This window comes from Trichomycterus rosablanca, chromosome 4 (genome assembly GCF_030014385.1).
Source record: "Trichomycterus rosablanca isolate fTriRos1 chromosome 4, fTriRos1.hap1, whole genome shotgun sequence".
NCBI lineage: Eukaryota > Metazoa > Chordata > Actinopteri > Siluriformes > Trichomycteridae > Trichomycterus > Trichomycterus rosablanca.
This window is the reverse complement of record NC_085991.1, coordinates 39,401,974-39,429,182: the sequence shown is the minus strand read 5'-3', so window position 1 is coordinate 39,429,182 and position 27,209 is coordinate 39,401,974. Positions and strand designations below refer to the sequence as shown.

The 27,209-nt window shown below is 42.1% G+C and overlaps 1 protein-coding gene across 1 annotated transcript in view; it reads left to right on the top strand.

The window, feature by feature from the left end:
* Positions 1–27,209, top strand: part of serpinh2 (serine (or cysteine) peptidase inhibitor, clade H, member 2) — a 51,202-nt gene that overhangs the window by 5,717 nt on the left and 18,276 nt on the right. Inside the window, exons 2-3 of the mRNA XM_062993305.1 lie at positions 15,610–15,702; positions 17,614–17,846. Coding sequence (XP_062849375.1) covers positions 15,610–15,702; positions 17,614–17,846 — 326 coding nt within the window. The remainder of the gene's footprint in view (positions 1–15,609; positions 15,703–17,613; positions 17,847–27,209) is intronic.

Genomic DNA, 27,209 nt, shown 5'->3' with positions numbered 1-27,209 from the left:
GACTGTGGGAGGAAACCGAAGCTCACGGAGGAAACCCACGCAAACACGAGGAGAACATGCAAACTCCACACAGTAAGAACCCGGATCGCTCTACCTGGGAAGTGAACCCAGGACCTTCTTGCTGTGAGGCGACAATGCTAACCACTGAGCCACCGTGCCGCCCAAAACATTAATTAAAAGCTAATTTTTAAACAGCTTGGTCCTAACCCTTCTTCTAAACGGGTCATTCCTACAATTCGGTGCCTTTTGTGTCCCCAGTACTGATCATTGTATTTATTAAGTACATTTTAAACAATACAATTTCCAAAACATCTTACTGAAATAATTAACACTTTCAAATACTAAACACACTGTTTTCTACCCCCCCCCCCCCCAATAAAATGACTGTATACATACTGTTTTTTATCTCTTAGATACCAGAGGTTTTCCCATGTCCCCAGCGCTGTACATTCTGATTTAGTGATGGATATATGAGGTTTGATCATAAAAATATTAGTCTTTCAATGCTGTTTAACAGGTTTTGCTTAAGTCCCTCTAAACCTTGGATTTTTTTTCTTCATGAGTTTCATTTTATTGCTGATTATAAGGGTTTTTCACACGTCCCTCAAGTTGCTGTCCACCCTGTTATTTCTTACTGCTGTCTCTTAAAAGTGAAGAACTGTTTTGCATACTGACATCATTTCCTGGAGCTCACATGATCTTTTTGGAGGGAAAACAACTGTGGAAGATGAGTAGCTTATTAAACTCCTCATTTTAATGTTGTTTTTTCCACATTTTATCCTAAAAGTCTTATATGGTCAACCATAACATGTCCACCCTGTTATGGGATATATAAGGAAAAGCAACACGATTTGATCATTTTAAAATTAATCATACTAAAAAGCAGAGAATTCTTTGTCTGAATTCACTTTTATGCTAGCATGGTTTTGCTCACTCGCTAGCTAATGGCTAATTTTATGTCAGAATATGTAACAGGCTGTAATTTAGCTTGACCAGTATTAGTTTGGAAAAGTATAACATGTCCTTTTTATAATAACATGAAAACCAAATTAAAACTGTTTTATTTTCAAAAAGTTTTAAGGTCCAAAAGGCACCCAATCCCAGGAATGACCCAAATATGCTAAGGTCATCCAGATCCCTCAGGTCATCAGGAAGGAAGTTCCATAGATTAGGGCCATAATGATTTATACTTCTATGCCGTGTGACCAGTACAGCCAGCATGTTCCTGTGGGCTGATCTGGAGGGTCTTAACAGGACATAACTAATAACTATGTCACTGAGGTACACTACCAGTAAGAAGTTTTATTTATGACATACCATATCATAAATACTTAATTTTTAACTCTAGCCTTATTGTTAATCAGCTTGACCTGGGATGCTTTTCCAACTTGATACAGTTCTGACATACATTAAGGATTATTTTATACTTTAACTTTACTTAATCAGATAAAAATCAATTAACTTTAATCAGGTGTTCTTTGCAAGTGAAAAAGTCCATTATCAGGAACAATGTGCTGACACATTAGAGGAGCCTGACTTACTAGTGCTGCAAAGAGACAATAAAAATGTCAGCAAATCAGAGTTAGACATAAAAGCACTAAATAAACAGTGATTAAGTTTTTTGTAAATTAATTAAATAGCAGCCATTTTATAAGGTTATTTACAAGTTGATTATGAACAAATCACTCCAAATATAAAACGTTGTAAGTAGAAAATAATTGTAACGGTTTGTGGGCTAGACGGACAGGATGGGCGGACACAAACGCAGAGATGAGATAGAAACGATATTTTAATGATAAAGACAAGACAGGACACAAAACCAAACACACAACCTATGCTAAGCTAACTAAAGCTAAACTAAACACACAGGAAACCTAAACCCTAAGCTAAACAAGAACTAGACAGGACTAAACAGACTGAACAGGACTAAACAGACTGACGGGGCTAATGGACAGGCTAAACACAGACTAAACAGGCAAAACAGACTAAACAGGCTAACGGACAAGCTAAACAAAGACTAAACAGGCAAAACAGACTAAACAGGCTAACGGACAGGCTAAACAAAGACTAAACAGGCTAAACAGTCTAAACAGGCTAACGGACAGGCTAAACAAAGACTAAACAGGCTAATCAGACTAAACAGGCTAACGGACAGGCTAAACAAAGACTAAACAGGCTAAACAGTCTAAACAGGCTAACGGACAGGCTAAACAAAGACTAAACAGGCTAAACAGTCTAAACAGGCTAACGGACAGGCTAATCAAAGACCAAACAGAGCAAACAGAGCAAACAGAGCAAACAGAGCAAACAGAGCAAACAGAGCAAACAGAGCAAACAAGACGAGAACGGGCAGAGTTACCAGGAGCAGAGATACAAGACACAAACAGAGTTACACCGACAATAATCTCCAACCTGCCCATTGCCCCAGCTCTCCTTATAAATGCTCCTTGATGAGGAGCAGCTGGGGCTGATTAGCTCAGGGAGCCAATCACCTGTGAGGCATGGCAGGGGAGTGAGTGTGCACACAGAGAAGAGGGGCGTGGCACATATGAGCACACCGAGGCTAGCAGTGTGACAGATGCCCCTCCCAAAGGCACTACACCTGGAGTGCCTAAAAAAACAAAAACAAGGAGGTCCTGGGCCCTGCGGGGTAAATTTGAAGTCATTAAAAATGTCCTCAGGCAGGCGTGATAAAAATGGTGGGACGCAGGCTGCCGACAGAAATCCAGAGGCGCAGTCGGGGAGCGCCGACGAGAGTTCAAAAGCGCCGTCGGGGGGCGCCAATGTGGGAACAGAAGCACCATCGGGGGGCACCAACACGGAAACAGGAGCGCCATCTGGGAGTGCCGACGAGGAAACAGGAGCGCCGTCGGTGGGTGCCGATGAGGAAACAGAAGCACCTTCGAAGGACACCAACTCTGGAACAGGAGCGCCATCAGGGGGCGCCAACTCCGGAACAGAAGTGCCGTCGGAGGACACCCCCTCGGGAACAGAAGTGCCGTCGGAAGACACCAACTCGGGAACAGAAGTGCCGTCGGAGGACACCAACTCGGGAACAGAAGTGCCGTCGGAGGACACCAACTCGGGAACAGAAGTGCCGTCGGAGGACACCAACTCGGGAACAGAAGCGCCGTCGGAGGACACCAACTCGGGAACAGAAGCGCCATCGGGATACGCCAACTCGGGAACAGGAGCGCCATCGGGATGCGCCAACTCGGGAACAGAAATCAACTGCGGTGAGCCTGGCGAAGAGGCTTCGGGAGTCAGCTGCGGTGAGCCTGGCGAAGAGGCTTCGGGAGTCAGCTGCGGTGAGCCTGGCGAAGAGGCTTCGGGAGTCAGCTGCGGTGAGCCTGGCGAAGAGGCTTCGGGAGTCAGCTGAGAGGACCCTTGAGAAGAGGCGTCCGGAGTCAGCTGAGAGGACCCTTGAGAAGAGGCGTCCGGAGTCAGCTGTGTGGACCCTTGAGAAGAGGCGTCCGGAGTCAGCTGCGTGGACCCTTGAGAAGAAGCGTCCGGAGTCAGCTGCGTGGACCCTTGAGAAGAGGCATCCGGAATCAGCTGTGAAAATCCTTGAGAAACTCCTTGAAACAGCTGTGAGGACCCTGGAGTGGTGTCCAAAGTCATTTGCGAAAACACTGGAGAAACGTCATTCAGCTGCGAAAACACTAGAGAGGCGTCCAAAATCAGCTGCTTGGACCCGGGATATGCGTCAGAAGCCAGCTGTTTGGACCCTGGAGAAACTGGACTCAGCTGTGAAAACACTGGAGAGGCATCCGAAATCAGCTGCTTGGACCCTGGAGAGGCGTCAAAAGTCAGCTGTTTGGACCCTGGAGAAACTGGACTCAGCTGCGAAAACACTGGAGAGGCGTCCGAAATCAGCTGCTTGGACCCTGGATATGCGTCAGAAGTCAGCTGTTTGGACCCTGGAGAAACTGGACTTAGCTGCGAAAACACTGGAGAAGCGTCCGAAATCAGCTGCTTGGACCCTGGATATGCGTCAGAAGTCAGCTGTTTGGACCCTGGAGAAACTGGACTCAGCTGCGAAAACACTGGAGAGGCGTCCAAAATCAGCTGCTTGGACCCTGGATATGCGTCAGAAGTCAGCTGTTTGGACCCTGGAGAAACTGGACTCAGCTGCGAAAACACTGGAGACGGCGAACAAACAGAAGGACCCCCGGAGCCCTTGGGGTCGAAACAGGAAACAGGACCTAAATAATATTGGCTGGCTCCTAACGTGGACTTGGGACAGTCACGAGCTTTATAAGCGGGCACTGGCTCCTGGACCACATCCGCAGTGGGCACTGGGGAAAATTTAACCTCCCCAGTGGGCACTGGATGCCAGGTATAAGCTGCAGTGGGCACTTTGCCACATGAACATTTGGTTCTCATGAGGCCCTCGAAATCCTTCACCGAGTTCAGCTCAACTCCCCTGTCAGACCAAAGCTGCTTAGCCCACTCACGAGCAGCACCCCTCAGCCGAGACATCATAAATCGAACCTTGTCGATTTCAGTTGGCTGGGGGTCCAGAAGGTTCTGCAGGTAGAGCTGGCTCTGTAGAAGGAAGCCTTCAACCCTATGGTTGCTTCCATCATAAGGAGCCGGCCTACTAAGCGGGAAGACTTGAGGAAACCTCATAGAGCCAAAGTCTGGGAAAGTATAAACCAGTAACATCTCGCTGTGTCCTATAAGGGAGACTATTCTGTAACGGTTTGTGGGCTAGACGGACAGGATGGGCGGACACAAACGCAGAGATGTGAGATAGAAACGATATTTTAATGATAAAGACAAGACAGGACACAAAACCAAACACACAACCTATGCTAAGCTAACTAAAGCTAAACTAAACACACAGGAAACCTAAACCCTAAGCTAAACAAGAACTAGACAGGACTAAACAGACTGAACAGGACTAAACAGACTGACGGGGCTAATGGACAGGCAAAACAGACTAAACAGGCTAACGGACAGGCTAAACAAAGACTAAACAGGCTAAACAGTCTAAACAGGCTAACGGACAGGCTAAACAAAGACTAAACAGGCTAATCAGACTACACAGGCTAACAGACAGGCTAATCAAAGACCAAACAGAGCAAACAGAGCAAACAGAGCAAACAGAGCAAACAGAGCAAACAGAGCAAACAAGACGAGAACGGGCAGAGTTACCAGGAGCAGAGATACAAGACACAAACAGAGTTACACCGACAATAATCTCCAACCTGCCCATTGCCCCAGCTCTCCTTATAAATGCTCCTTGATGAGGAGCAGCTGGGGCTGATTAGCTCAGGGAGCCAATCACCTGTGAGGCATGGCAGGGGAGTGAGTGTGCACACAGAGAAGAGGGGCGTGGCACATATGAGCACACCGAGGCTAGCAGTGTGACAATAATGGCTAATTAACATGCTTGGATTGTTAGTTATGTATATACGTACATATGGATGGATAGATAGATTGTATCGTTACAGCAGCAGGAACATATGACTCAAGACATCACAAACACTATGGGGGGAAAAGAAAAATGAGAAACAATAAACAATATATAGAATAAGGAAGGGACACATAATACGGAAGGGAGTACAGGGGGTCTGCTGTATTTAAATAGGAGTAAAACACAATTTTATATAATATTATAACACAATAATCACTATAAATGAAGTGAAAATTAATAAAAAGTTAGAGGATAGGTAGTGTAAATTCTAGGAAGAACAGCATTATTAAGCATTGTGTGTAAATAAAGGAAGCAGCATCGTTGTTGATTGTTGTAGGGAGACTTGTTTGTCTGATGGCAGTGGGTAGGAACGACCCCACATGCCACTGTCTGGCACAACGCAACTGTTTCAGCCAGTTGCTAAACGCACTTCTCTGTTCCTTCAAGGTAGAGAGAAGGAGGTGGGCGGCACTGTCCATAATTGTTAAAAGTTTAAGTGTCCTTTATTCTGTGACAGTTTTCAGAGAATCCAGCATTACTCCAATAACCGAGCCAACACAGTTGTGATACCATTGCCTCGACACGCAGCAGCGTGAAGTAGAGCACTGGCAACAACAGATGGGTAGAAAACCCACACACCAAAAGTCCAAAGTTTTCCAAGAGGCACTCCCAGGTATTTGTAGGTCCTTACCACTTTAACATCCACACCATCAGTGGTAACTGGTAGCAGAGGAGGCTTGGTCCTCCTGAAATCTCCCACCATCTCCTTTGTCTTGTTAGTTAAATTATTGGGTTTAGAGCACATAATGTGCAACCAAAGTGATCAGTAGTAGCACAGGTTTCATTTCATTCTGGTAGAAGATGCAGCAGCATTTAATGAATAGATAGATAAATGAATAGATGTGCTATCCTCACCTTGCATTTTGAGGGTGGTGTTTGTTTCCTTTTCTGACTTGCTTCTCTCCACTTCTCCATGCACTGATCTTTTACACTGCCTTTACACACTTAAGAGCACTTGAAGACACAATGGGAAAAACAGAAGAGGGGTTAGGGATGGACGGTAGTTCTGCCCAGGAGAGAATCTGTCCTCACCAGATAATTAATTCAGTGATTGTTTTCTTTGTCCTAAACAATCAGCAATGTGGCGGGAGAAGAAAGATTTAACGCTAGCAAAAAACACCCACATAATAAACACGAAAATAGGCTCAAAGGCACAAGTGCACACCCATTTAAGCCACAATAACAGCATCTCCCGGAGCAGTGCGCTGTTCTGTAATCAAAGTTGATGAGAGAGGAGGAAAGTGGCTTACCTCATTTTGTTTTGTTATTTTATTTTTCTCTCGGAACATAATTTGTGGCCGGGTGCTCAGGTTATTTCTAGTGGGAGTGGAGTCGTGATGTGAAGCATCGCAACAGTGCCAGTGTTTGTGTAGTGTCTCTTGTCTCTTGGTTTTTCTGTTCTTCTCTTTTTCTCTCTCGTTCTCAAATTTATCAAACTGTAACGGGCGTCAGTATTGCACTGTTGATTAGAAGGTTGTTGGTTCCAGACCCACCACTGCTAAGTTGTCACTGTTGGGTGCTTGCATTGCATTTATTAACAACTGTAACTCATATTGGATAAAAGTGTCTGCTAAAGGCTGTAAATGCATTCATGATTCTGAATTGCAACAACATATCAAACAATATGGTTTATGAGTGGCTTATGAGTTGTAGCCTTGTAGTTAAGGTACTGGACTAGTAATCAGAAGGTCGCTGGTTCAAGCCCCACCACTGCCAAGTTGTCACTGTTGGGTGCTTGCATTGCATTCAGTAACAACTGTAACTCACATTGGATAAAAGTGTCTGCTAAAGGCTGTAAATGCATCCATGATTCTGAATTGCAACAACATATCAAACAATATGGTTTATAAGGGGTTTATGAGTTGTAGCCTAGCGGTTAAGTTACTGGACTAGTAATCAGAAGGTCGTTGGTTCAAGCCCCACCACTTACAATTTGCTGCTGTTGGGCCCTTGAGCAAGGTCCTTAACCCTCAATTGCTCAGACTGTATACTGTCACAGTACTGTAAATCACTTTGAATAAAGGCGTCTGCTAAATGCCGTAAATGTAAATAAATAATTAGCATTAGAAGAGCTTAATGTTCATGTATAAGCACCAGAAGGTGTCAGCTACTATATAAAAAATCTATACTATTATAAAATGTCTTTAGAATATATCATGGGTCTCTTGGACTGCTGACATCCCTTACTGTTTTAAGAAGGAATTGCATGTGCAGCCTTTAATAGACCTCTGAAGTCGTGTCCTCATATTGTAGTCCACGCCATGTTGTTATTCCCATATTTGGTAACCCGGGTCTAAGAGATATTTTGAATGGGAAAAATGAATAAAGAGATTTCGCAAATTGCCTCTCTCACATCCTGTAGCCATAAAAAATTTTCCAGAGCTGTTACGTTTAGTTTTATGGAGATTCTTCTGTCTATTATCACTGGATCCTCTGAATTACGAAGTCGTTAAAGAGTCAAAATATGAATATTGCTACATAAGCTAATGCTACTGCGCACTGAATTGACGTCACTAGACTGGAAGCCTCTTAAATTGTTATTTATTTTTTCTTTTATAAGCCTCTTAAATAACCGCACGAAGCCGATTCTTTGAAAACCCCATTCATTTTTCCTATAGGAAATCTGACTTAGACCCGGGTCTCCAAATATCGGCATATTGAGGACTACAGAATGACGCACAACTTCAGTGGTCTATGGAGCACCTGGGTTCTGTTGTATGGGTTGGGGTTGTGGTGGGTTTGGAACAGCCCAGAAACACTGGAAACACATGGCAGACATAGACCCTGGACAACAGTTGATCACAGGTTGTCATCTAGGGGCAAATTTTGATGCAGCCAATTCACTTTATTTTTCACCTAAAGTACCAGAAAAAGCCATACAGACAGGGGAAGGATATGCACATTGTTTATGCAGAAAGTCCCCAAATGAGAATTGAACACAGAACCTTAGGGATCATGCTGATGAGCAGCATCCACCCAACAAACTGGTGTTGTCCAGGCCAAGTTAACTCTATGATTATACTGTGGACACCGACCAGGCATAACATTATGAGCACTGACAGGTGAAGTGAATAACACTGATTATCTCTTCATCACAGCACCTGTTAGTAGGTGGGATATATTAGACAGCAAGTGAACATTTTATCCTCAAAGTTGATGTGTTAGAAGCAGGAAAAATGGACAAGCGTAAGGATTTGAGCGAGTTTCACAAGGGCCAAATTGTGATGGCTAGACGACTAAGTCAGAGCATCTCCAAAACTGCAGCTCTTGTGGGGTGTTTCCAGTCTGCAGTGGTCAGTATCTCTCAAAAGTGGTCCAAGGAAGGAACAGTGGTAAACCGGCGACAGGGTCATGGGCGGCCAAGGCTCATTGATGCACGTGGGGAGCAAAGGCTGGCCTGTGTGGTCCGATCCAACAGACGAGCTACTGTAGCTCAAATTGCTGAAGTTGTTAATGCTGGTTCTGATAGAAAGGTGTCAGAATACACAGTGCATCACAGTTTGTTGTGTATGGTGCAGCAAAAGGGGGACCAACACAATATTAGGAAGGTGGTCATAATGGTATGCCTTATCGGTGTATGTCATAGGTAATACAACCAATTACAAGAGGTAATTACCACTGCTTTATCCCTTCAGGGTCACAGTGGGTCTAATTCCCTGGGCGAAAGGAAGTAAACACCCTGGACAGGTCACCAGTCTATCACAGGGCAAACACACACTTATACCTAGGGCAATTCCAATTAACCTTACTGCATGTATTTGGACTGTGAGAGGAAACCGGAGCATTCAGAGGAAATCCACACATACACAGGGAGAGCATGCAAACTCCACACAGAAAGGACCCAGACTGCTCCACCATGGGAATTGAACCCAGGGCCTTTTTGCTGTTAAGTGACAGTGCTACCCATAAAGAGCATGCTCTCAGTGACATCCTGAACCCAAATACAGATCCAGGGTTAATTACCTATTCTGATATCCAACTAAATTTATGAACCTTAAAACCCTTGTTGGTATTTTAAGGGCTCACATTGGAGAATTCCTCATAATTCCCCATTAATATTTTCTTCATGAGCATTTAATCACCTCTTAATAACACACAGATGTCATGATTTTGAACTTCAGAGGTGATCATCTTTCATCTTCACTATAATTAGTGTAACTGATGAGATCACCTTTAGTTGTGTTTACCAGCCTGTGAAGCTTGTGCATGCCATGAGGTGTACGCCATGCTTGGCACAAATTTTTACGATTGAATAAAGCTTCCCACTCCTGCAGGGTAAGGTGTTTCTCATAATGGCTAGTTATGGAGCAACACGTATCAGGTTCAGCTCATTAGGCGCTTTTGTTCTGGAAAGTTGTGTGAAAGTTTTTGTACTGGTCTGCTGATTTTGAAAATTTTACAACAGCACAATTGATAGAAGTATGCATCTGAAGTCTAATAAAACAGTAAAAGACAAAACACAAGTCTGTGATGATTCATACTGATTGGCACTATGTATAAAAAATTTATATAAAAATAAATAAGGGGTTGCTTAGTTGGCACAGTGGTAAAAACACACTAGCACACCAGGGCTGACATCTCAGACTTGTGAATTTGAATCTCAGCTCTGCTACCGGCAGGCTGGGCGCCTACACAAACAATGATTGGCTCGTTCACAGGGCGGGTGCCGAAGGGGATTTCACAGAACTGTGGAATTACGACCTCTGCAGGCTGAGTGATGGCGCCTGCACAGAGACCAGGGATAATGTGATCAGTGTCTTTTTTTTCTATTTATTTATGTATTTTCTCCCTTTTTCTCCTGATTTAGCTTAGTCAATTTGTCTTCTTCTGCTATGGATCCCTGATTGTGTTCAAGGAGAGTATTTTGCTGCTCACGTGCCCTCCGACGCATGCGCAGTCCTAGCGGACCTCTTCTTTACGCCCGTGCTTCTGCACAGATGTCTCTATCCGCTAACCAGGGTCCCTGCACAGTGTTTGAAGACCCTACCCACTTGGTTCAGTCATTTCCTCACCCAGTAGACATGGTGGCCAATTAGTGTCTGCTGCAGGCACTGCCAATTATGCCTGCTAGATGGCGCCCAGCCGACCAGTAGCAGAGCCCAGATTCAAAACGGGGTGTTTAGAATCTCAGTGCTGGTGTGCTAGCGGAATATCCTGCTGCACCACCTGGACACCAGAGTGTGTCTTTCTGTGTGCAAAGCTGATCCAAATATGAACTCGCCTCGTGCAGGGGAAAAGATGCAGTCGGCTACTGCACACGTGTCGGAGGGGGCATGTGTTAGTCACGGCTCTCCTCGCTCAGGAGTGAAGGTCAACATCAGTAGAGAGGAAGCGTAATGTAATCGGGTAATTTGATATGACTACATTGGGAGATATATAAATAAATAAATAATAAATTGTGGAACTGCTGTGACCTGTACAGATCCCTGACCGCTACCTATTTAAACATTTTTGAGATGAATTGGAATGTCTGTTGCAAGTCTATTGCTTTCTAATGCAACATCCGTGCAAGACCTCACAAAGAACCTTTTGGAACATAACCACACTCCAAATTCTTGTTGAAAGCCTTTCTAAAAGAGTGGCAGCAGTTATAGCCGAAAGGTTGGGGTGGTTGTGGCAGCTTCATATCAAGGCCAATAATTGTGACATTCACACATTATTACAAAAGTACAATAATAACAAAATTAATAAATCTAGCTATTACATTTATTAAATAAATATTAATCCTCAGGGCCGTTTCTTTGTCTAAATGAAATGAACAGCAACCTTGGACCCTCAAGCCTCCGGGGTCCTTTAGTTATCAGCAACTTCAGACATTCCCACTCTGCCACTACACCGCAATGTTGGACAGAAGCGTCATTAATGCTAATTAATCCCGGAGCAGCGAATAAAGAATGATAATATGCTACATTGTTTCATCTTAACATATTCGCTTGTGTAAGTTTGGGAGCTGGCTTCAAAAAGAGTTGATTCACTGATTTTTGGCTTTGAGAGTTAAGAGTAAACACCAAAGCTTTGAAGTCTGTTTCACAAATAGAAACTGTTTGGCTTGCACAAACACACCATCAAGCGAAATTCTCTCAGCAGCATTAGCTGCTCATTTCAGTACAAGCTAACTTGCTAAAGTTCAGTTACACACTCTGACTAGTAATAAGTATAAATCAGGACATTGATTATGAAGTGTTATGAAGATCATGTTTAGAGCCTTGCTCTGTGAAACAGGTGAGTTTTGTTGGACGGCAGAGAGAGCTCAGAAGGTTCAAAAGCTAGTCTTCCTTCCATTCCATCAAAACTAATACAGTGGGCCGCTCAGGTGGCGCAGCGATAAAATCACATGCTGGAACCAGAGCTGGGATCTCTAATACATCGTATCGAGTCTCAGCTCTGCCTGCCGGCTGGGCTGAGCAGCCACATGAACAACGATTGGCCTGTTGTTCATATAGGGGTGGGATATTTAAAAAAATAGGGTTAGGGATAGGGTTTCTCTCATAACTGATGCAATTATGACCTCTGCTGGCTGATTGATGGCGCCTGCACAGAGATGGGAAAAGAGTGCTGTCAGGGTGTGTGTCTCCGTACACAAAGCTGATGTGCACTGCACTCGTGTCCAGGTGTCGCAGGGGGTGTGGGTTAGCTTCGTTCTCTTCAATCAGAGCGGGGATCGGCATTGGTGAAGAGGAAGAATGGCACAATCAGGCAATTGGACGCGCTAAAAAAGAAGGGAGAAAAACGGGAGAAAATGCATAAAAAAAATAAAAAAAAAATACAGTGGTACCATATAACTCGACGTCCCCTAAACTCGAAATCTTTGAAACTCGACGCCCTGCGTTGAGAAATTTGTACCCCTTAAACTCGACAAGTGTGTGACTGCCGCTTTGTTCAGCACTTGGTTTGAGCAGTGTGATAAAACGTTGTCAAAGTGCGAATATAAGTTGAATCTGTATTTGTGTAATATAACTGTCAAATTCACTCTGAAAGTGTCCACATGTATCTGCGTTTAGCTGGATTTTCCTCCTGTTTCACTTTTAAACTTGTGTTACAGCTTGGGGTACTGAGAAATTGTGAAAATCAGCTTTTCCAGGAGAGTACAAAACACTGCTCATAAGTTCTCTCCACTAATTAAACTCCTCGCTTGTTGTTTTGGTACAATAAGTCACTTTAAGCTTTGTGCAGAGCCAAACTCCGTAGCATGTGAATGTGCCTTTAATGAACGGAATACGGTATTCCAAGATCAAGCATCTCCACGATTAAGAAGCATATGGAAACAACTAAGAAGTAAAGGTAAAGATGTATTTCAGTGTTTTTTTTTTTTTTTTATATTTGTGTTTAGTGTATAACTATCAAAAACAACCCAATTATTTTACATAACCCTGAAATATATTCAGTTCCACAGGACCATGGAAGCATTAACAGGTTTCCCATACATCCTCATGATAAAAAGTACCTTGAAACTCAACGCCTTTTAAACTTAACGCCACTCCTAGAACCAATTTACGTCAAGTTTTATGCTACCACTGTATGGTTTTACCAACTCAAATGTGCTGCTTTTTAGCTTGCAGGGATTGCCTTCACCACTAAGAAAGCCTTGGATGCCTCCCTCATTATTCAGTCAGTTTATAGCTTCGAAATAAGGCACCTTAGTAGGCAGCATTTTAAGGCATCTAAGAATTCAGTCAGCTTCTTTTAGGGAGTGCGCGTAAGATGACGTAGAATGCTGTAGAGAGCTCACTAGGTTTTCAGACAGACCAATTAATGCCTTTGCCCCATAAGCACAGAGAATTCTCTTTTAAGGGCTTTATTTAGCTATAGACCTATTTTTATTATTACTAGCATATTTCTAAATACGAAAGCCATAATGATGAGAAATGGTGGTGCATAGCACTAATGTAGTGAAAATGTAAAGATCCGGCAGAGACAAACTGCTTCCCACAAACCCGACTAACATCAAGCTTTAAATCAGCCTCATGTCTACTGTATGAAAAGGTGACTGGGTACTGAGTTCTAGCAGCCATGGACTGCTAATGAGGACTATCTCCTTTAACCCCATAAGTGGACTAGAGAAATTGATGTAGTGGGTTACAATAATGGGGTGAAATACTGTAACCCCGAAGCTATTATAGGAATAATGGAGATTTTTTTTATCTCTCACTTTCTTTTTGTCTATGTCACAAACACACACACATAGACACACTTTGCTGTGGCTAATTCAACAGGGAGAAAAGACTAGGGAAAAAGCACATGTGACTATAATTCCACTAATAGTCTCTTTATCGAATGACATCTTTGTTATAGAACGTAATGGGTTTAATGGACTGCAATAATATGTCCTGCGACTCCCCTTCCTCATATGCACAGCCTCTATTTTTCTCCATCTATTGCCTTGTCTTCATTTCATCTCTCTCTTTTCTCGTTTTGTCAGTGTCCCTAATGTAGTTCTGTACCATTTCAGCCTAATAGGATCTAATCTGTCAAGTTCGTAGTGGAAGCCGCCTTTGCTTTGAAGAATGGCCTCATTCGCTGGCACAAAACAAGATTAGCTGATGTTCTTTTTCACTTGATGTTAACAGCATTGAACACTGTGTGTATTTGTAGAGGCGTAGTGGACTAATTTTCATTGGCCACTACCACCGAAATCCTGACTTGTATCTCGGTAGTTCTGTTGGCTGGCCCGGTGTCTAATAAAATGGACGTGATTGGCCATGTCTGAGGGGGTGGCTAAACCCCTGCGATGGATTGGTGCCCTGTTTCTGTATTCCTGCCTTGTGCCCAGTGTTGCCAGGGGAATTGGACCTGCCACAACCCTGATCAGGATGAAGCTGTTGATGACAATGATATGAAAAAGAAATATGAATTAAATACTATGTAAAAATATCTGATGTGGATGGATGGAAGTTTCCAGAATACCAACATTTTGGCAATTTTAGTTATATTTACTAATTTGATTGTACAAGATAAGAAAAAAACAATCCTCATTTATAAACTACACTGTATGACAAAAAGTCTATCTATCTATCTATCTATCTATCTATCTATCTATCTATCTATCTATCTATCTATCTATCTATCCATCCATCCATCCATCCATCCATCCATCCATCCATCCATCCATCCATCTATCTATATATATATCCATCCATCTATATATCCATCCATCCATCCATGTATATATCTATCCATCCATCTATATATCCATCCATTCATCCATCCATATATATCTATATATCCATCCATCCATCCATCTATATATCTATCAATCCATCTATATATCCATCTATCATCCATCCATCCATCATCCATCCATCCATCCATCCATCCATCCATCCATCCATCCATCCATCCATCCATCCATCCATCCATCCATCCATCTATCTATCTATCTATCTATCTATCTATCTATCTATCATCCATCCATCCATCCATCCATCTATCTATTTTTCCATCCATCCATTCATCTATTTATTATTCTTGCATCTAGAACAGCCCCTTTTCTTCTTAGAAGGCATTCCAAATGATTTTTAAGTGTGCCAATAAGGTTGTTGAGCATAACATCCTAAAATCATAAACATTTACATGGAGTAGACCCCCATCTATATTAAACTATTTTTATTGTGACAAGAATACACCTTGGGCAGGACATCAATCTAGTGCAGGGCACTAGACACTCACCCATGAACCTCATGAAATTGTTTTGTTAAACAAAATTGAATATAAATGTTTGACTTAGCAAAGTAGCAACCTTAACAGCTGAAGACACTTGGAGTTCTTTTTGCAATATTCTTAAATATTATTTAGGTACTTAACAACATTGTTGCAGAAGTTCCCACAAATGTGTTGCACTTGTCAAGTCAAGTCAAATATATTTGTAGCGCCTTGTACAATAGACATTGTCTCAAAGCAACTTCACAGCATCCAGGACCGACAGACCAAAACCCCATTTTGAGCAAGCCAAGGGTGACACTGGCAAGAAAAATCTCCCTTAAAATTATAGAAAGAAACCTTCAGATGAACCAGACTCAGCAGGGACTCATCCTCGCTGGTTGAAACCTGTAGATTGTCTTGCTGTATGATTAACTCCTGACCAACTTTGGATGTTAATGAGTAAAGATTTGTGTTTTGTTTTACTTTAGGGTTTTGGAATCATGACTTTGACAAAGACAATGAAGATCTGCGAAATTTTCTGGGGACCAAGTACACCAAAGTACAGATGATGCACCAAGCAGGTAATTAATGATGTTGTTACTCACGTCTGTTGTCAGCACTAGTCTGCTTTTACATTTTCAAAATCATTTGCCAAGCTTATTTTGGTACATAGTTAGGGTATACACTGATCAGCCATAACATTAAAACCACCTCCTTGTTTCTACACTCACTGCCCATTTTATCAGCTCCACTTACCATATAGAAGCACTTTGTAGTTCTACAATTACTGACTGTAGTCCATCTGTTTCTCTGCATGCTTTGTTAGCCCCCTTTCATGCTGTTCTTTAATGGCCAGGACCCCCACAGGACCACTACAGAGTAGGTATTATTTGGGTGGTGGATCATTCTCAGGTGGTGGTGTGTTAGTGTGTGTTGTGCTGGTATGAGTGGATAAGACACAGCAATTCTGATGATCCAACAACCAAATAATATCTGCTCTGTGGTGGTCTTGTGGGGGTCCTGACCATTGAAGAACAGGGTGAAAGCAAACTGAAAAAGAATGTAGAGAAACAGATGGACTACAGTCAGAAATTGTAGAACTACAAAGTGCTTCTATATGGTAAGTGGAGCTGATCAAATGGACAGTGAGTGTAGAAACAAGGAGGTGGTTTTAATGTTATGGCTGATCAGTGTATATACTAGAGTATGTACAACAGGTTAGAGTATACTGTATACTGGTATTTTATATAAATTACAAAATAAATAAGTGATGGATCTTTTACTGACTTAAACATGTTGTTTTAGTTCTCATATCCGATATACAGTAAAGCCAGTAGCTTATGAGCATAATTTTAGCCATACAGTGTAGCTGGAGCTTCAGTTTGATACTAATTGGATATTAATGGATACTTATGAATTATGATAAAAATAAAACTGTAAATTATCCAGGGGGTTCAAGTCAGGTGATTTGTCCAGGCACCCAAAGAGATCTCAGTTTGTGTAAGGTAAGGCCAGAAAACACTGTTAAATGTTCTTGACATTTAAGCCCTCATATGGCTTTGCATGAGAAACTGTCATAATACTGTGATAAATATAGCCACATGGGCTCAGGAATAATCCATACATCAATGCTCTGCAGAAACGTCGCCGAGTTCTCTGGGCTCGAGCTTATCTAAGATAGATCAAGAGATAGTGGAAACGTGTGCTGTAGTCAGAGGAATCCACATTTTAGCTTGTTTTTAGGAAAAACGGACATCATGCCAAATATGAAAAGGAACATTCAGACTGTTCTCAATGAAAGGTGCAAAATCCAAACATCTGTCATGGTATGTGGGTGCATCAGTGCCCACAGCATGGGTGACTTGCATATGAGTAAATGTATTACTAAGGTGAAGGCTGCCATCGAGGTGAATCTTCCATGGTTATGTTATTTTGTGCATGTGCTACGACACCAAGGCTTTGTAGACACAGAGTATGTGTGCTTAACTGACCTGCCTGCAGTCCACTTCTGTCTCCTATTGAAAATGTAAGGCACATCATGAAGAGGAGAATCAGACAAAGATGAACACAGATTGTTAAACAAAAGTCTTGTATCAAGCAACAATGGGCAAAATCTTAGCAGTGCTATTGGTCAGCCAGGTGTCTATACAGACATGGTTGGCTATGTCTGAGGGTGACGGTTGAAGCCCTGCCATGGATTGGCGCCCTGTACAGTGTGTTCCTACCGAGCGCCTAGTTTCCTCATGAACTCCACGTTTCCTCCCACAGTCCAAAGACATGCAGTCAGGTCAATTGGAGGTACTAAAATCCCCCAAGTGTGTGTGTGTGTTTGCCCTGTGATGGACTGGCAACCTGTCTAGGGTGTTTTCTGGTCTTTTCCCTGTAAATTGTACCCTAAATAAGATAAAGTGGTGGTAAAACATGATAAATGAATATAAATCCCATACCTCTTCTCACTGTGTTCAACTCATTCTTTGTGTGTGTATGTGTAGGTGTATATCGGCACTATGAGGACATAGAGAATATGGTGCAGGTGTTGGAACTGGGACTGTGGGGTGGAAAGGCTAGCATGGTGCTTCTGTTGCCCTTCCATGTGGAGAATCTCACCAGGCTGGAGCGTCTGCTGACCCTGGAGCGGCTGGAGAAGTGGCTGGGAAAGCTAAGCAGCATGAACATAACACTGTCATTACCACGAGTCAACATCAGCAGCGCACTCAGCCTACAGGTACTACAACAACAGTTCGTTTGATAGATAGCTGTTTCTCTGCATAACAGGTTAAATATATTTCTGCTGCGTTTTATGAACATTGTAAGGCTAAAACATTATATAAGTGTCCTAAAACTGCTTTTTGCTGTTATCCGCACTTTACTTTGTTTGGAAAATTCCATGGAATGATTTCCAACAGTCTGGAATGACCATTTGTTGCCTGATTTCCCTTCAGGTGTGTCTGTATTTTTGACTCGTAGTGTATCAAGCATGCTCAAATTCCAGCCTGGGTTCAAATGCAGCCCACAGACAGATTTCATCTAGAGCGTGACACCTATTAGTGGCTCACAATACTTATTAAACACCACTGTGCCAGTGTAAACTAGCATACCAAGAGAATGCTCAGCTTACTCCCATTTTTATATGTATTATATGTATTATTTGTTATAAACTTAGGCAGTCCAAAGTGACAAACTCCCACCTGTGACATGATATGCTTCACATCATCAACCCCCAATATTCAGATATGTTTATTATGTCTCCTCAATATACTAATAATAAATGCTACTAATAATAAATGCAGGCTATGGCCTGCCTAGGCAGACACTTTTTTCCAAGGCAACTTATAATTGTGACCAAATACAATCCAGGAAAATAAGGGTTAAAAGCTCGAAGAACCAACAACCTTCTGATTGCTGGTCCAGCACCTTAACCACTGAGAATAATTAATAATAATAATAATAATTTATAATTTATTAATATTAATAATAATAATTAATAAAAAACAATTAGGCAAAAGATTAATGGCCCTTGTGTGGGTGTAAAACAAAGTCCTACCAATGTGTAGCATTCAGAAAGCTTAATATCACCTTTCTTCACATTTTAACTTGACCTCACCTCAGCTATCCCCACTCCTATGTCCATCCATCCCAGTTTTTTTGTCCTCATATGCTTTGTGTGGCTGCAGAGTTGTGGATATACTGTTAAAGTTTTAGCCAACAGACAATAGAACAGAGAATTACAACAATCCAGCCTATAGATGTAATGAAAGCATGTACTAGGATCTCAGCATCCTGAAAAGACAGCACAGGGTGGACTCTAGCAATATTGCAGATCTGGATAAATAGAGACTTAGTCAGAGATTAAATACATGGGCCAAAAGTGTGGCTGGAGTCAAGTAGAACACCAATGTTACACACAGTGGAGGATGGGCGGACTGGAATATCATAAACCAGAAGAATCAGTCAGAGATGGCTCACATGAAATCTTGGTGAGTGTGATAAGAAAATCACCCTTTATACTCCCATCAGTGACCTTGTAGGATAGTGACAGATTCCATCATTAACAGAGATTTCTTAGCTAGAACATAAGAACTGGTCTATACAAGCTAGAACTGGGTTTTGGAGGTCATACAATGCAACTGACACACTTCTGATTTGGTACCAAAAGTCAGCAGTTAAACTTCAGCAAAAGTGCAGCCAGTGTAATAGCTCATAAATAGGGGACAACAGCAAAGAACAAAGGGAATATAATCATTGGATTATAACATAAAGAAATGCAGCTGTAACCTGGAAATAAAACATAATTAGATGTCTAAAATACCAGTTGTGTCTTTTAGCATCCAGTCTGTAGCTGATAATTCGTTCACTAAACTGTCACGTATACAACAACCAATGAAAGAGAGATTGAAATTCTGCCCAAAATCTGAATTCGGAAACTCTGATTGGTTTATACAGCTGAATCTTTTTAATAAATGAACTGATTCATAGAGTTGTTTACGCACAACATCATAATGAAACAGAGTGAGGCAAAAAGAATGAATCTTTACCATAGATAGGAGCACAGCTACCTGATTCGATTCCAATTAATAATTCACCTAAAAAGAGTCGTTTCTGACTTGTTGACTCAGTGATTCAGTTTGCATGTGTGTGCATGCACGCGCCCACCCGTCATACGCTAAAGAAAGCGTTCTCAAATGGTAACCTGTGTATTTTATGCATACTCCATATACCGAATATGGTCATTTTTAACATCGTCTGAAAAATTAATATCAAATATATCGATATTTGCGATATAGCACCCAGCCCTAGCTTAGTGTCTCATCAGTTGTACTTAAAACAGTGTAGACCAACCTTGTATGAATGTAAGAATGTGTACAGCTTATACTCAACATACCAAACATACAGAAATATTATTAACAAAGACTGAAGTAAATCCCAAAAACATCCCAATTGTATAACTTAAACTGCAGAATTATTCTCTTCAGGCAAACACATAACACACTGTTATGCAAATACCGACCTATTAATACTCAGACAGTGAATGTGTCCCCGTCTCTGTCTTTCTAACCATCCAATAACTGAATAATGGTTTGTTTTTTCATCTATTAAAGCATGAATTCATTTTTGGCATAGTGCAAAAGTTTGTTTTAGGTTTTCATTTTGGTAAACAGCTTTATGTCAACTTTTATTTATTCATTTATTCACTTTATGTAATGTTTACTAATTTCGCAGAATGACCTCCCCAGACACACAAGCACAGACACAGAAATTTGATAGCAAGCTGATTACCAGTATACATAATAATATACATAATAATATACATAATAATATACACCGATTATTGAGCAGAAATCCAATTACCAGGACGTGGTAGCTCAGTGGTTAAGCTACTGGACTAGTAATCTGAAGGTTGCTAGTTAAAGCCCTACCACTGCCAAGTTGCCACTGTCGGGCCCTTAAACAACGCCCTTAACCCTTAATTGCTCAAATTGTATTCAGTCATAATTGCAAGTCACGTTGGGTACAAGCTTCTGCTAGGGCGGCATGGTGTGTGGATTGCACTGTTGCCTCACAGCAAGAAGGTCCTGGGTTTTGAATACCAGGTACAGTGGTCTAAGTCCTTTTTGTCTGGAGTTTGCATGTCTGCGTAGGTTTCCTCCAGGAGCTCCAAGGAGACATGTACAGTGTATCACAAAAGTGAGTACACCCCTCACATTTCTGCAGATATTTAAGTATATCTTTTCATGGGACAACACTGACAAAATGACACTTTGACACAATGAAAAGTAGTCTGTGTGCAGCTTATATAACAGTGTAAATTTATTCTTCCCTCAAAATAACTCAATATACAGCCATTAATGTCTAAACCACCGGCAACAAAAGTGAGTACACCCCTTAGTGAAAGTTCCTGAAGTGTCAATATTTTGTGTGGCCACCATTATTTCCCAGAACTGCCTTAACTCTCCTGGGCATGGAGTTTACCAGAGCTTCACAGGTTGCCACTGGAATGCTTTTCCACTCCTCCATGACAACATCACGGAGCTGGCAGATATTCGAGACTTTGCGCTCCTCCACCTTCCGCTTGAGGATGCCCCAAAGATGTTCTATTGGGTTTAGGTCTGGAGACATGCTTGGCCAGTCCATCACCTTTACCCTCAGCCTCTTCAATAAAGCAGTGGTCGTCTTAGAGGTGTGTTTGGGGTCATTATCATGCTGGAACACTGCCCTGCGACCCAGTTTCCGGAGGGAGGGGATCATGCTCTGCTTCAGTATTTCACAGTACATATTGGAGTTCATGTGTCCCTCAATGAAATGTAACTCCCCAACACCTGCTGCACTCATGCAGCCCCAGACCATGGCATTCCCACCACCATGCTTGACTGTAGGCATGACACACTTATCTTTGTACTCCTCACCTGATTGCCGCCACACATGTTTGAGACCATCTGAACCAAACAAATTAATCTTGGTCTCATCAGACCATAGGACATGATTCCATTAATCCATGTCCTTTGTTGACATGTCTTCAGCAAACTGTTTGCGGGCTTTCTTGTGTAGAGACTTCAGAAGAGGCTTCCTTCTGGGGTGACAGCCATGCAGACCAATTTGATGTAGTGTGCGGCGTATGGTCTGAGCACTGACAGGCTGACCCCCCACCTTTTCAATCTCTGCAGCAATGCTGACAGCACTCCTGCGCCTATCTTTCAAAGACAGCAGTGGGATGTGACGCTGAGCACGTGCACTCAGCTTCTTTGGACGACCAACGCGAGGTCTGTTCTGAGTGGACCCTGCTCTTTTAAAACGCTGGATGATCTTGGCCACTGTGCTGCAGCTCAGTTTCAGGGTGTTGGCAATCTTCTTGTAACCTTGGCCATCTTCATGTAGCACAACAATTCGTCTTTTAAGATCTTCAGAGAGTTCTTTGCCATGAGGTGCCATGTTGGAACTTTCAGTGACCAGTATGAGAGAGTGTGAGAGCTGTACTACTAAATTGAACACACCTGCTCCCTATGCACACCTGAGACCTAGTAACACTAATGAGTCACATGACATTTTGGAGGGAAAATGACAAACAGTGCTCAATTTGGACATTTAGGGGTGTAGTCTCTTAGGGGTGTACTCACTTTTGTTGCCGGTGGTTTAGACATTAATGGCTGTATATTGAGTTATTTTGAGGGAAGAATAAATTTACACTGTTATATAAGCTGCACACAGACTACTTTTCATTGTGTCAAAGTGTCATTTTGTCAGTGTTGTCCCATGAAAAGATATACTTAAATATCTGCAGAAATGTGAGGGGTGTACTCACTTTTGTGATACACTGTAAGTGAGGTGAATCGGAGATACAAAATTGTTCACGACTCTTGAGTAATCTTGAGTAATGAGTAACTACCGCCTCTGTCATGAATGTAACCTAAGTGTGTAAAATATGACATTAAAATCATACTTAGAAACATACTTAAAGGCAAACTGCAACTGTAAATGGACGTAGGTTTTACTGAATGAATGGGTGAGCATGTTATGAATGGGTTACTAGAGAGAAATGAATGATTTTTATTCCATGTGATGGATACAGGACATGTCTATAAACTAGAAAAATGCTAATTGCCTGTTGGTCTATAGACTTCTTGTGCATCAAGCTAGTAGAAGTTCTGCATTTGGTTTTCCAGAAGAAGTTCAAAGACACAGGGAAGAGAGAACGGTGGGTGACAAGGACAGAGGTTAGTGGGACATGACAGGTACAGATTAAAGTGAGTGAAGCTATTCCCTCAGTGCCAGCCGGGCTGAATGGATTCTCTGGTGTAAGACACCGTGTCATTAGGATTGTGATCCAGTGGGAGAAATTCAAGCTCTCTGTCCATTTTCTGCCTCTGCCATGCTCGAGTACTCAGGCCTGGCCTAAAGAACAAGATTCTGACATTACGAGCAGGAAAAACCTGTCCAGAGGGGATCCGGATTCCGCTTTTAAGAACCCAAAGACAGAAAGACTTTTTTTTGGTTCGTTTCACCCACACATACACACTTGCACTGGCCTGTGATGTTTTCATAAGTGATACCTCAGTACTTGAAGAAAGGCCAAGCATCCCTCCCTGACAGCATGACATGAGCTGAGCTGAAAGAGCTGTATTACTTTTCTTGACAAGATTCCCCGCTGCTCCGGCTACTCTCGCCCTATCTTTCTCGCCCTTCTGTTTTGGCCTTTCTCTTTCATGCCCTCGCTCTTTCGTTATCTCTTTTTAGTATTTGAGTGAACGTTACTGCAGGCCAGAGGCTTTTTTAACCCTCCATCCTCCCACTTAGAGCGAAATGATAGGCCGCACGCCGCCTCTTTTACTCGCCCGATTCCCGTGGCATCGGAAGCGCTCACCCGCCTTCATTTTTTGACCTTGTAGCCTGGAGTGTTACACTGCAGAGAAATCATTTAATATTTCCATTTTTAAGATAAGTGTACCTTAAAATGAACAAGTAAATGGGAAAAGTTGCATTAGGCTCCAGTCCTGGTTGAGAATGACCTCTTGTTATTGGATTTATTTTAGCTCCCCTCACCTTGTCCAGAACAGGCCATGTTTCTGAACTAAGTCATCAAGCAGGCAGGAGAGCAATCAGAGATGGTGTCAGGTCAGCAACTCTGAGGAAACCTCAGGATCTGCTGGCTCAGACTGTTCACTAATCCACAATCATGGTTCTATGGTAAGGTACCATTAAATAAAGTCATTACTTGGGTGGGTTTGCCTTGAATCGTATTTCAGGTATGCAAAATTATGCAACATGCAGTGGAGGTATTTGAGCCTCCACTGCAAGCAAAAAGCTTTTTTTGGATTTAATGGAAGCCAGAACCAATTCTCTAAATACCCAGCATTTAAATCATCATTTGTTGGGCAGTTGTCTTATAGACAGTGATTAAAAGCTCTTTGAAGTGCAGAAATTCACTATATTCATTATTTTATTTCCTTATGAATTTTTACATACTGCTTCATTCTTGTCACGGTGTTACAGTTGGGTCCTTTGTTATCAGTATCACTTGGCGAAATGCAAGGATACACTCTAGATAAGGTGTCAATCCATTAAAATGTATGGCAGTTGTAGCCTAGTGGTTAAGGTGCTGGACTAGCAATCAAAAGGTTAAAAGTCTCACCACGGCCAGGTCGCCACTGTTGGGCCCTTGAGCAAGACCCTTAACCTTCAGTTGCTCAGACTGTGTACTGTCACAGTACTGTAAGTCGCTTTGGATAAAAGCGTCTGCTAAATGCAGAAAATGTAAATTGAATAAAGAATATAGAATAGAATGCCTTCATTTGTTATATATACAGATACACATGTACAGTACAATGAAAGCTGGGGTCAGAGCTCAGAGTCAGCCATTATATGTAGCCTCTAGAAACGAGAGATTTAAGGGCACCACAGTGACTGCATAGCAGAGCCAGAATTCAAACCCACAACCTTTCAATTGATAGCCCAAAGCTCTACCCACTAGGCTCTACAGAGCTAAATTAATTCACATGTTCACCCACTTACACCTAGGGCCAATCCACCCTCCACATGCTTTTTGGAGGTAACAGAAACCCCAAAAGAAACCCACGTGGAATGAGCAAGAATAAGCACAACTCCCAAACCATTTACTGGAGGCAAGAATCAAACCCAGCTCCTTGGGACCCATATTTTTGTGCAGCACCCACTCCACCAACTGTACCACCAGTGCAAAAATAGATTTAATAAATGATAAACCATTCCAAGACCATTTATCCCAGTGGAGTTTTGTCTACTTGTACTACAGTACTACAGAAAGAAGTTGCTCTGGAGAAGAGCGTCAGCTAATGCTGTAAATATGAAGGGGGTAAGAGTATAAGAGATTCACCTTGAAAAAAACAGTGTTTCCTAATGTCCTTTGGTATTAATAAAGTATCTGTCTGTCTGCCTGTCTGTCTGTCCATCCATCCACCCATCTATCTATCCATCCATCTATCTGTCCATCCATCTATCTATTTATCCATCTATCTGTCCATCCATCTATCCATCTATCGATTCATCCATCTATCTATCCATCCATCTATCTGTCCATCCATCTATCCATCCATCCATCCATCTATCTATCCATCCATCTTTCCATCCATCTATCTGTCCACCCGTCTATCCATCTATCTATTTATCCATCCATCCATCTATCTGTCCATCCATCTATCTATCCATCCATCTATCTGTCCATCCATCTATCCATCCATCCATCCATCCATCTATCCATCCATCTTTCCATCCATCTATCTGTCCACCCGTCTATCCATCTATCTATTTATCCATCCATCCATCTATCTGTCCATCCATCTATCTATGTATCCATCCATCTGTCCATCCATCTATTCACCTATCTATCCATCTATCTATCCATCCATCTATCTATCCATCCATCTATCTATCTATCCATCCATCTATCCATCCATCTATCTGTCCATCCGTCTATCCATCTATCTATTTATCCATCCATCCATCTATCTGTCCATCCATCTATCTATGTATCCATCCATCTGTCCATCCATCTATTCACCTATCTATCCATCTATATATTCATCCATCTATCTATCCATCCATCCATGTATCTATCCATCCATCCATCCATCTATCTATCCATCCATCTATCTGTCCATCCATCTATCTATCATCTATCTATTCATCCATCTATCTATCCATCCATCCATGTATCTATTTATCCATCCATCCATCTATCTGTCCATCCATCTATCCATCCATCCATCCATCTACAGTGCCTTGCAAAAGTATTCAGCCCCCTTGAACTTTTCAACCTTTTGCCACATTTCAGGCTTCAAACATAACGATATGAAATTTTAATTTTTTGTGAAGAATCAACAACAAGTGGGACACAATCGTGAAGTGGAACGAAATTTATTGGATATTTTAAACTTTTTTTAGAAATAAAAAACTGAAAAGTGGGGCGTGCAATATTATTCAGCCCCCTTGCGTTAATACTTTGTAGCGCCACCTTTTGCTGCGATTACAGCTGCAAGTCGCTTGGGGTATGTCTCTATCAGTTTTGCACATCGAGAGACAGAAATTTTTGCCCATTCTTCCTTGCAAAACAGCTCGAGCTCAGTGAGGTTGGATGGAGAGCGTTTGTGAACAGCAGTTTTCAGCTCTTTCCACAGATTCTCGATGGGATTCAGGTCTGGACTTTGACTTGGCCATTCTAACACCTGGATACGTTTATTTGTGAACCATTCCATTGTAGATTTTGCTTTATGTTTTGGATCATTGTCTTGTTGGAAGATAAATCTCCGTCCCAGTCTCAGGTCTTTTGCAGACTGCAACAGGTTTTCTTCCAGAATGGTGCTGTATTTGGCTCCATCCATCTTCCCATCAATTTTAACCATCTTCCCTGTCCCTGCTGAAGAAAAGCAGGCCCAAACCATGATGCTGCCACCACCATGTTTGACAGTGGGGATGGTGTGTTCAGGGTGATGAGCTGTGTTGCTTTTACGCCAAACATAACGTTTTGCATTGTGGCCAAAAAGTTCGATTTTGGTTTCATCTGACCAGAGCACCTTCTTCCACATGTTTGGTGTGTCTCCCAGGTGACTTTTTATAGATATCTTTGAGAAATGGCTTTCTTCTTGCCACTCTTCCATAAAGGCCAGATTTGTGCAGTGTACGACTGATTGTGTCCTATGGACAGAGTCTCCCACCTCAGCTGTAGATCTCTGCAGTTCATTCAGAGTGATCATGGGCCTCTTGGCTGCATCTCTGATCAGTCTTCTCCTTGTTTGAGCTGAAAGTTTAGAGGGACGGCCGGGTCTTGGTAGATTTGCAGTGGTCTGATACTCCTTCCATTTCAATATGATCGCTTGCACAGTGCTCCTTGAGATGTTTAAAGCTTGGGAAATCTTTTTGTATCCAAATCCGGCTTTAAACTTCTCCACAACAGTATCTCGGACCTGCCTGGTGTGTTCCTTGGTCTTCATGATGCTCTCTGCGCTTTAAACAGAACTCTGAGACTGTCACAGAGCAGGTGCATTTATACGGAGACTTGATTACACACAGGTGGATTCTATTTATCACCATCAGTCATTTAGGTCAACATTGGATCATTCAG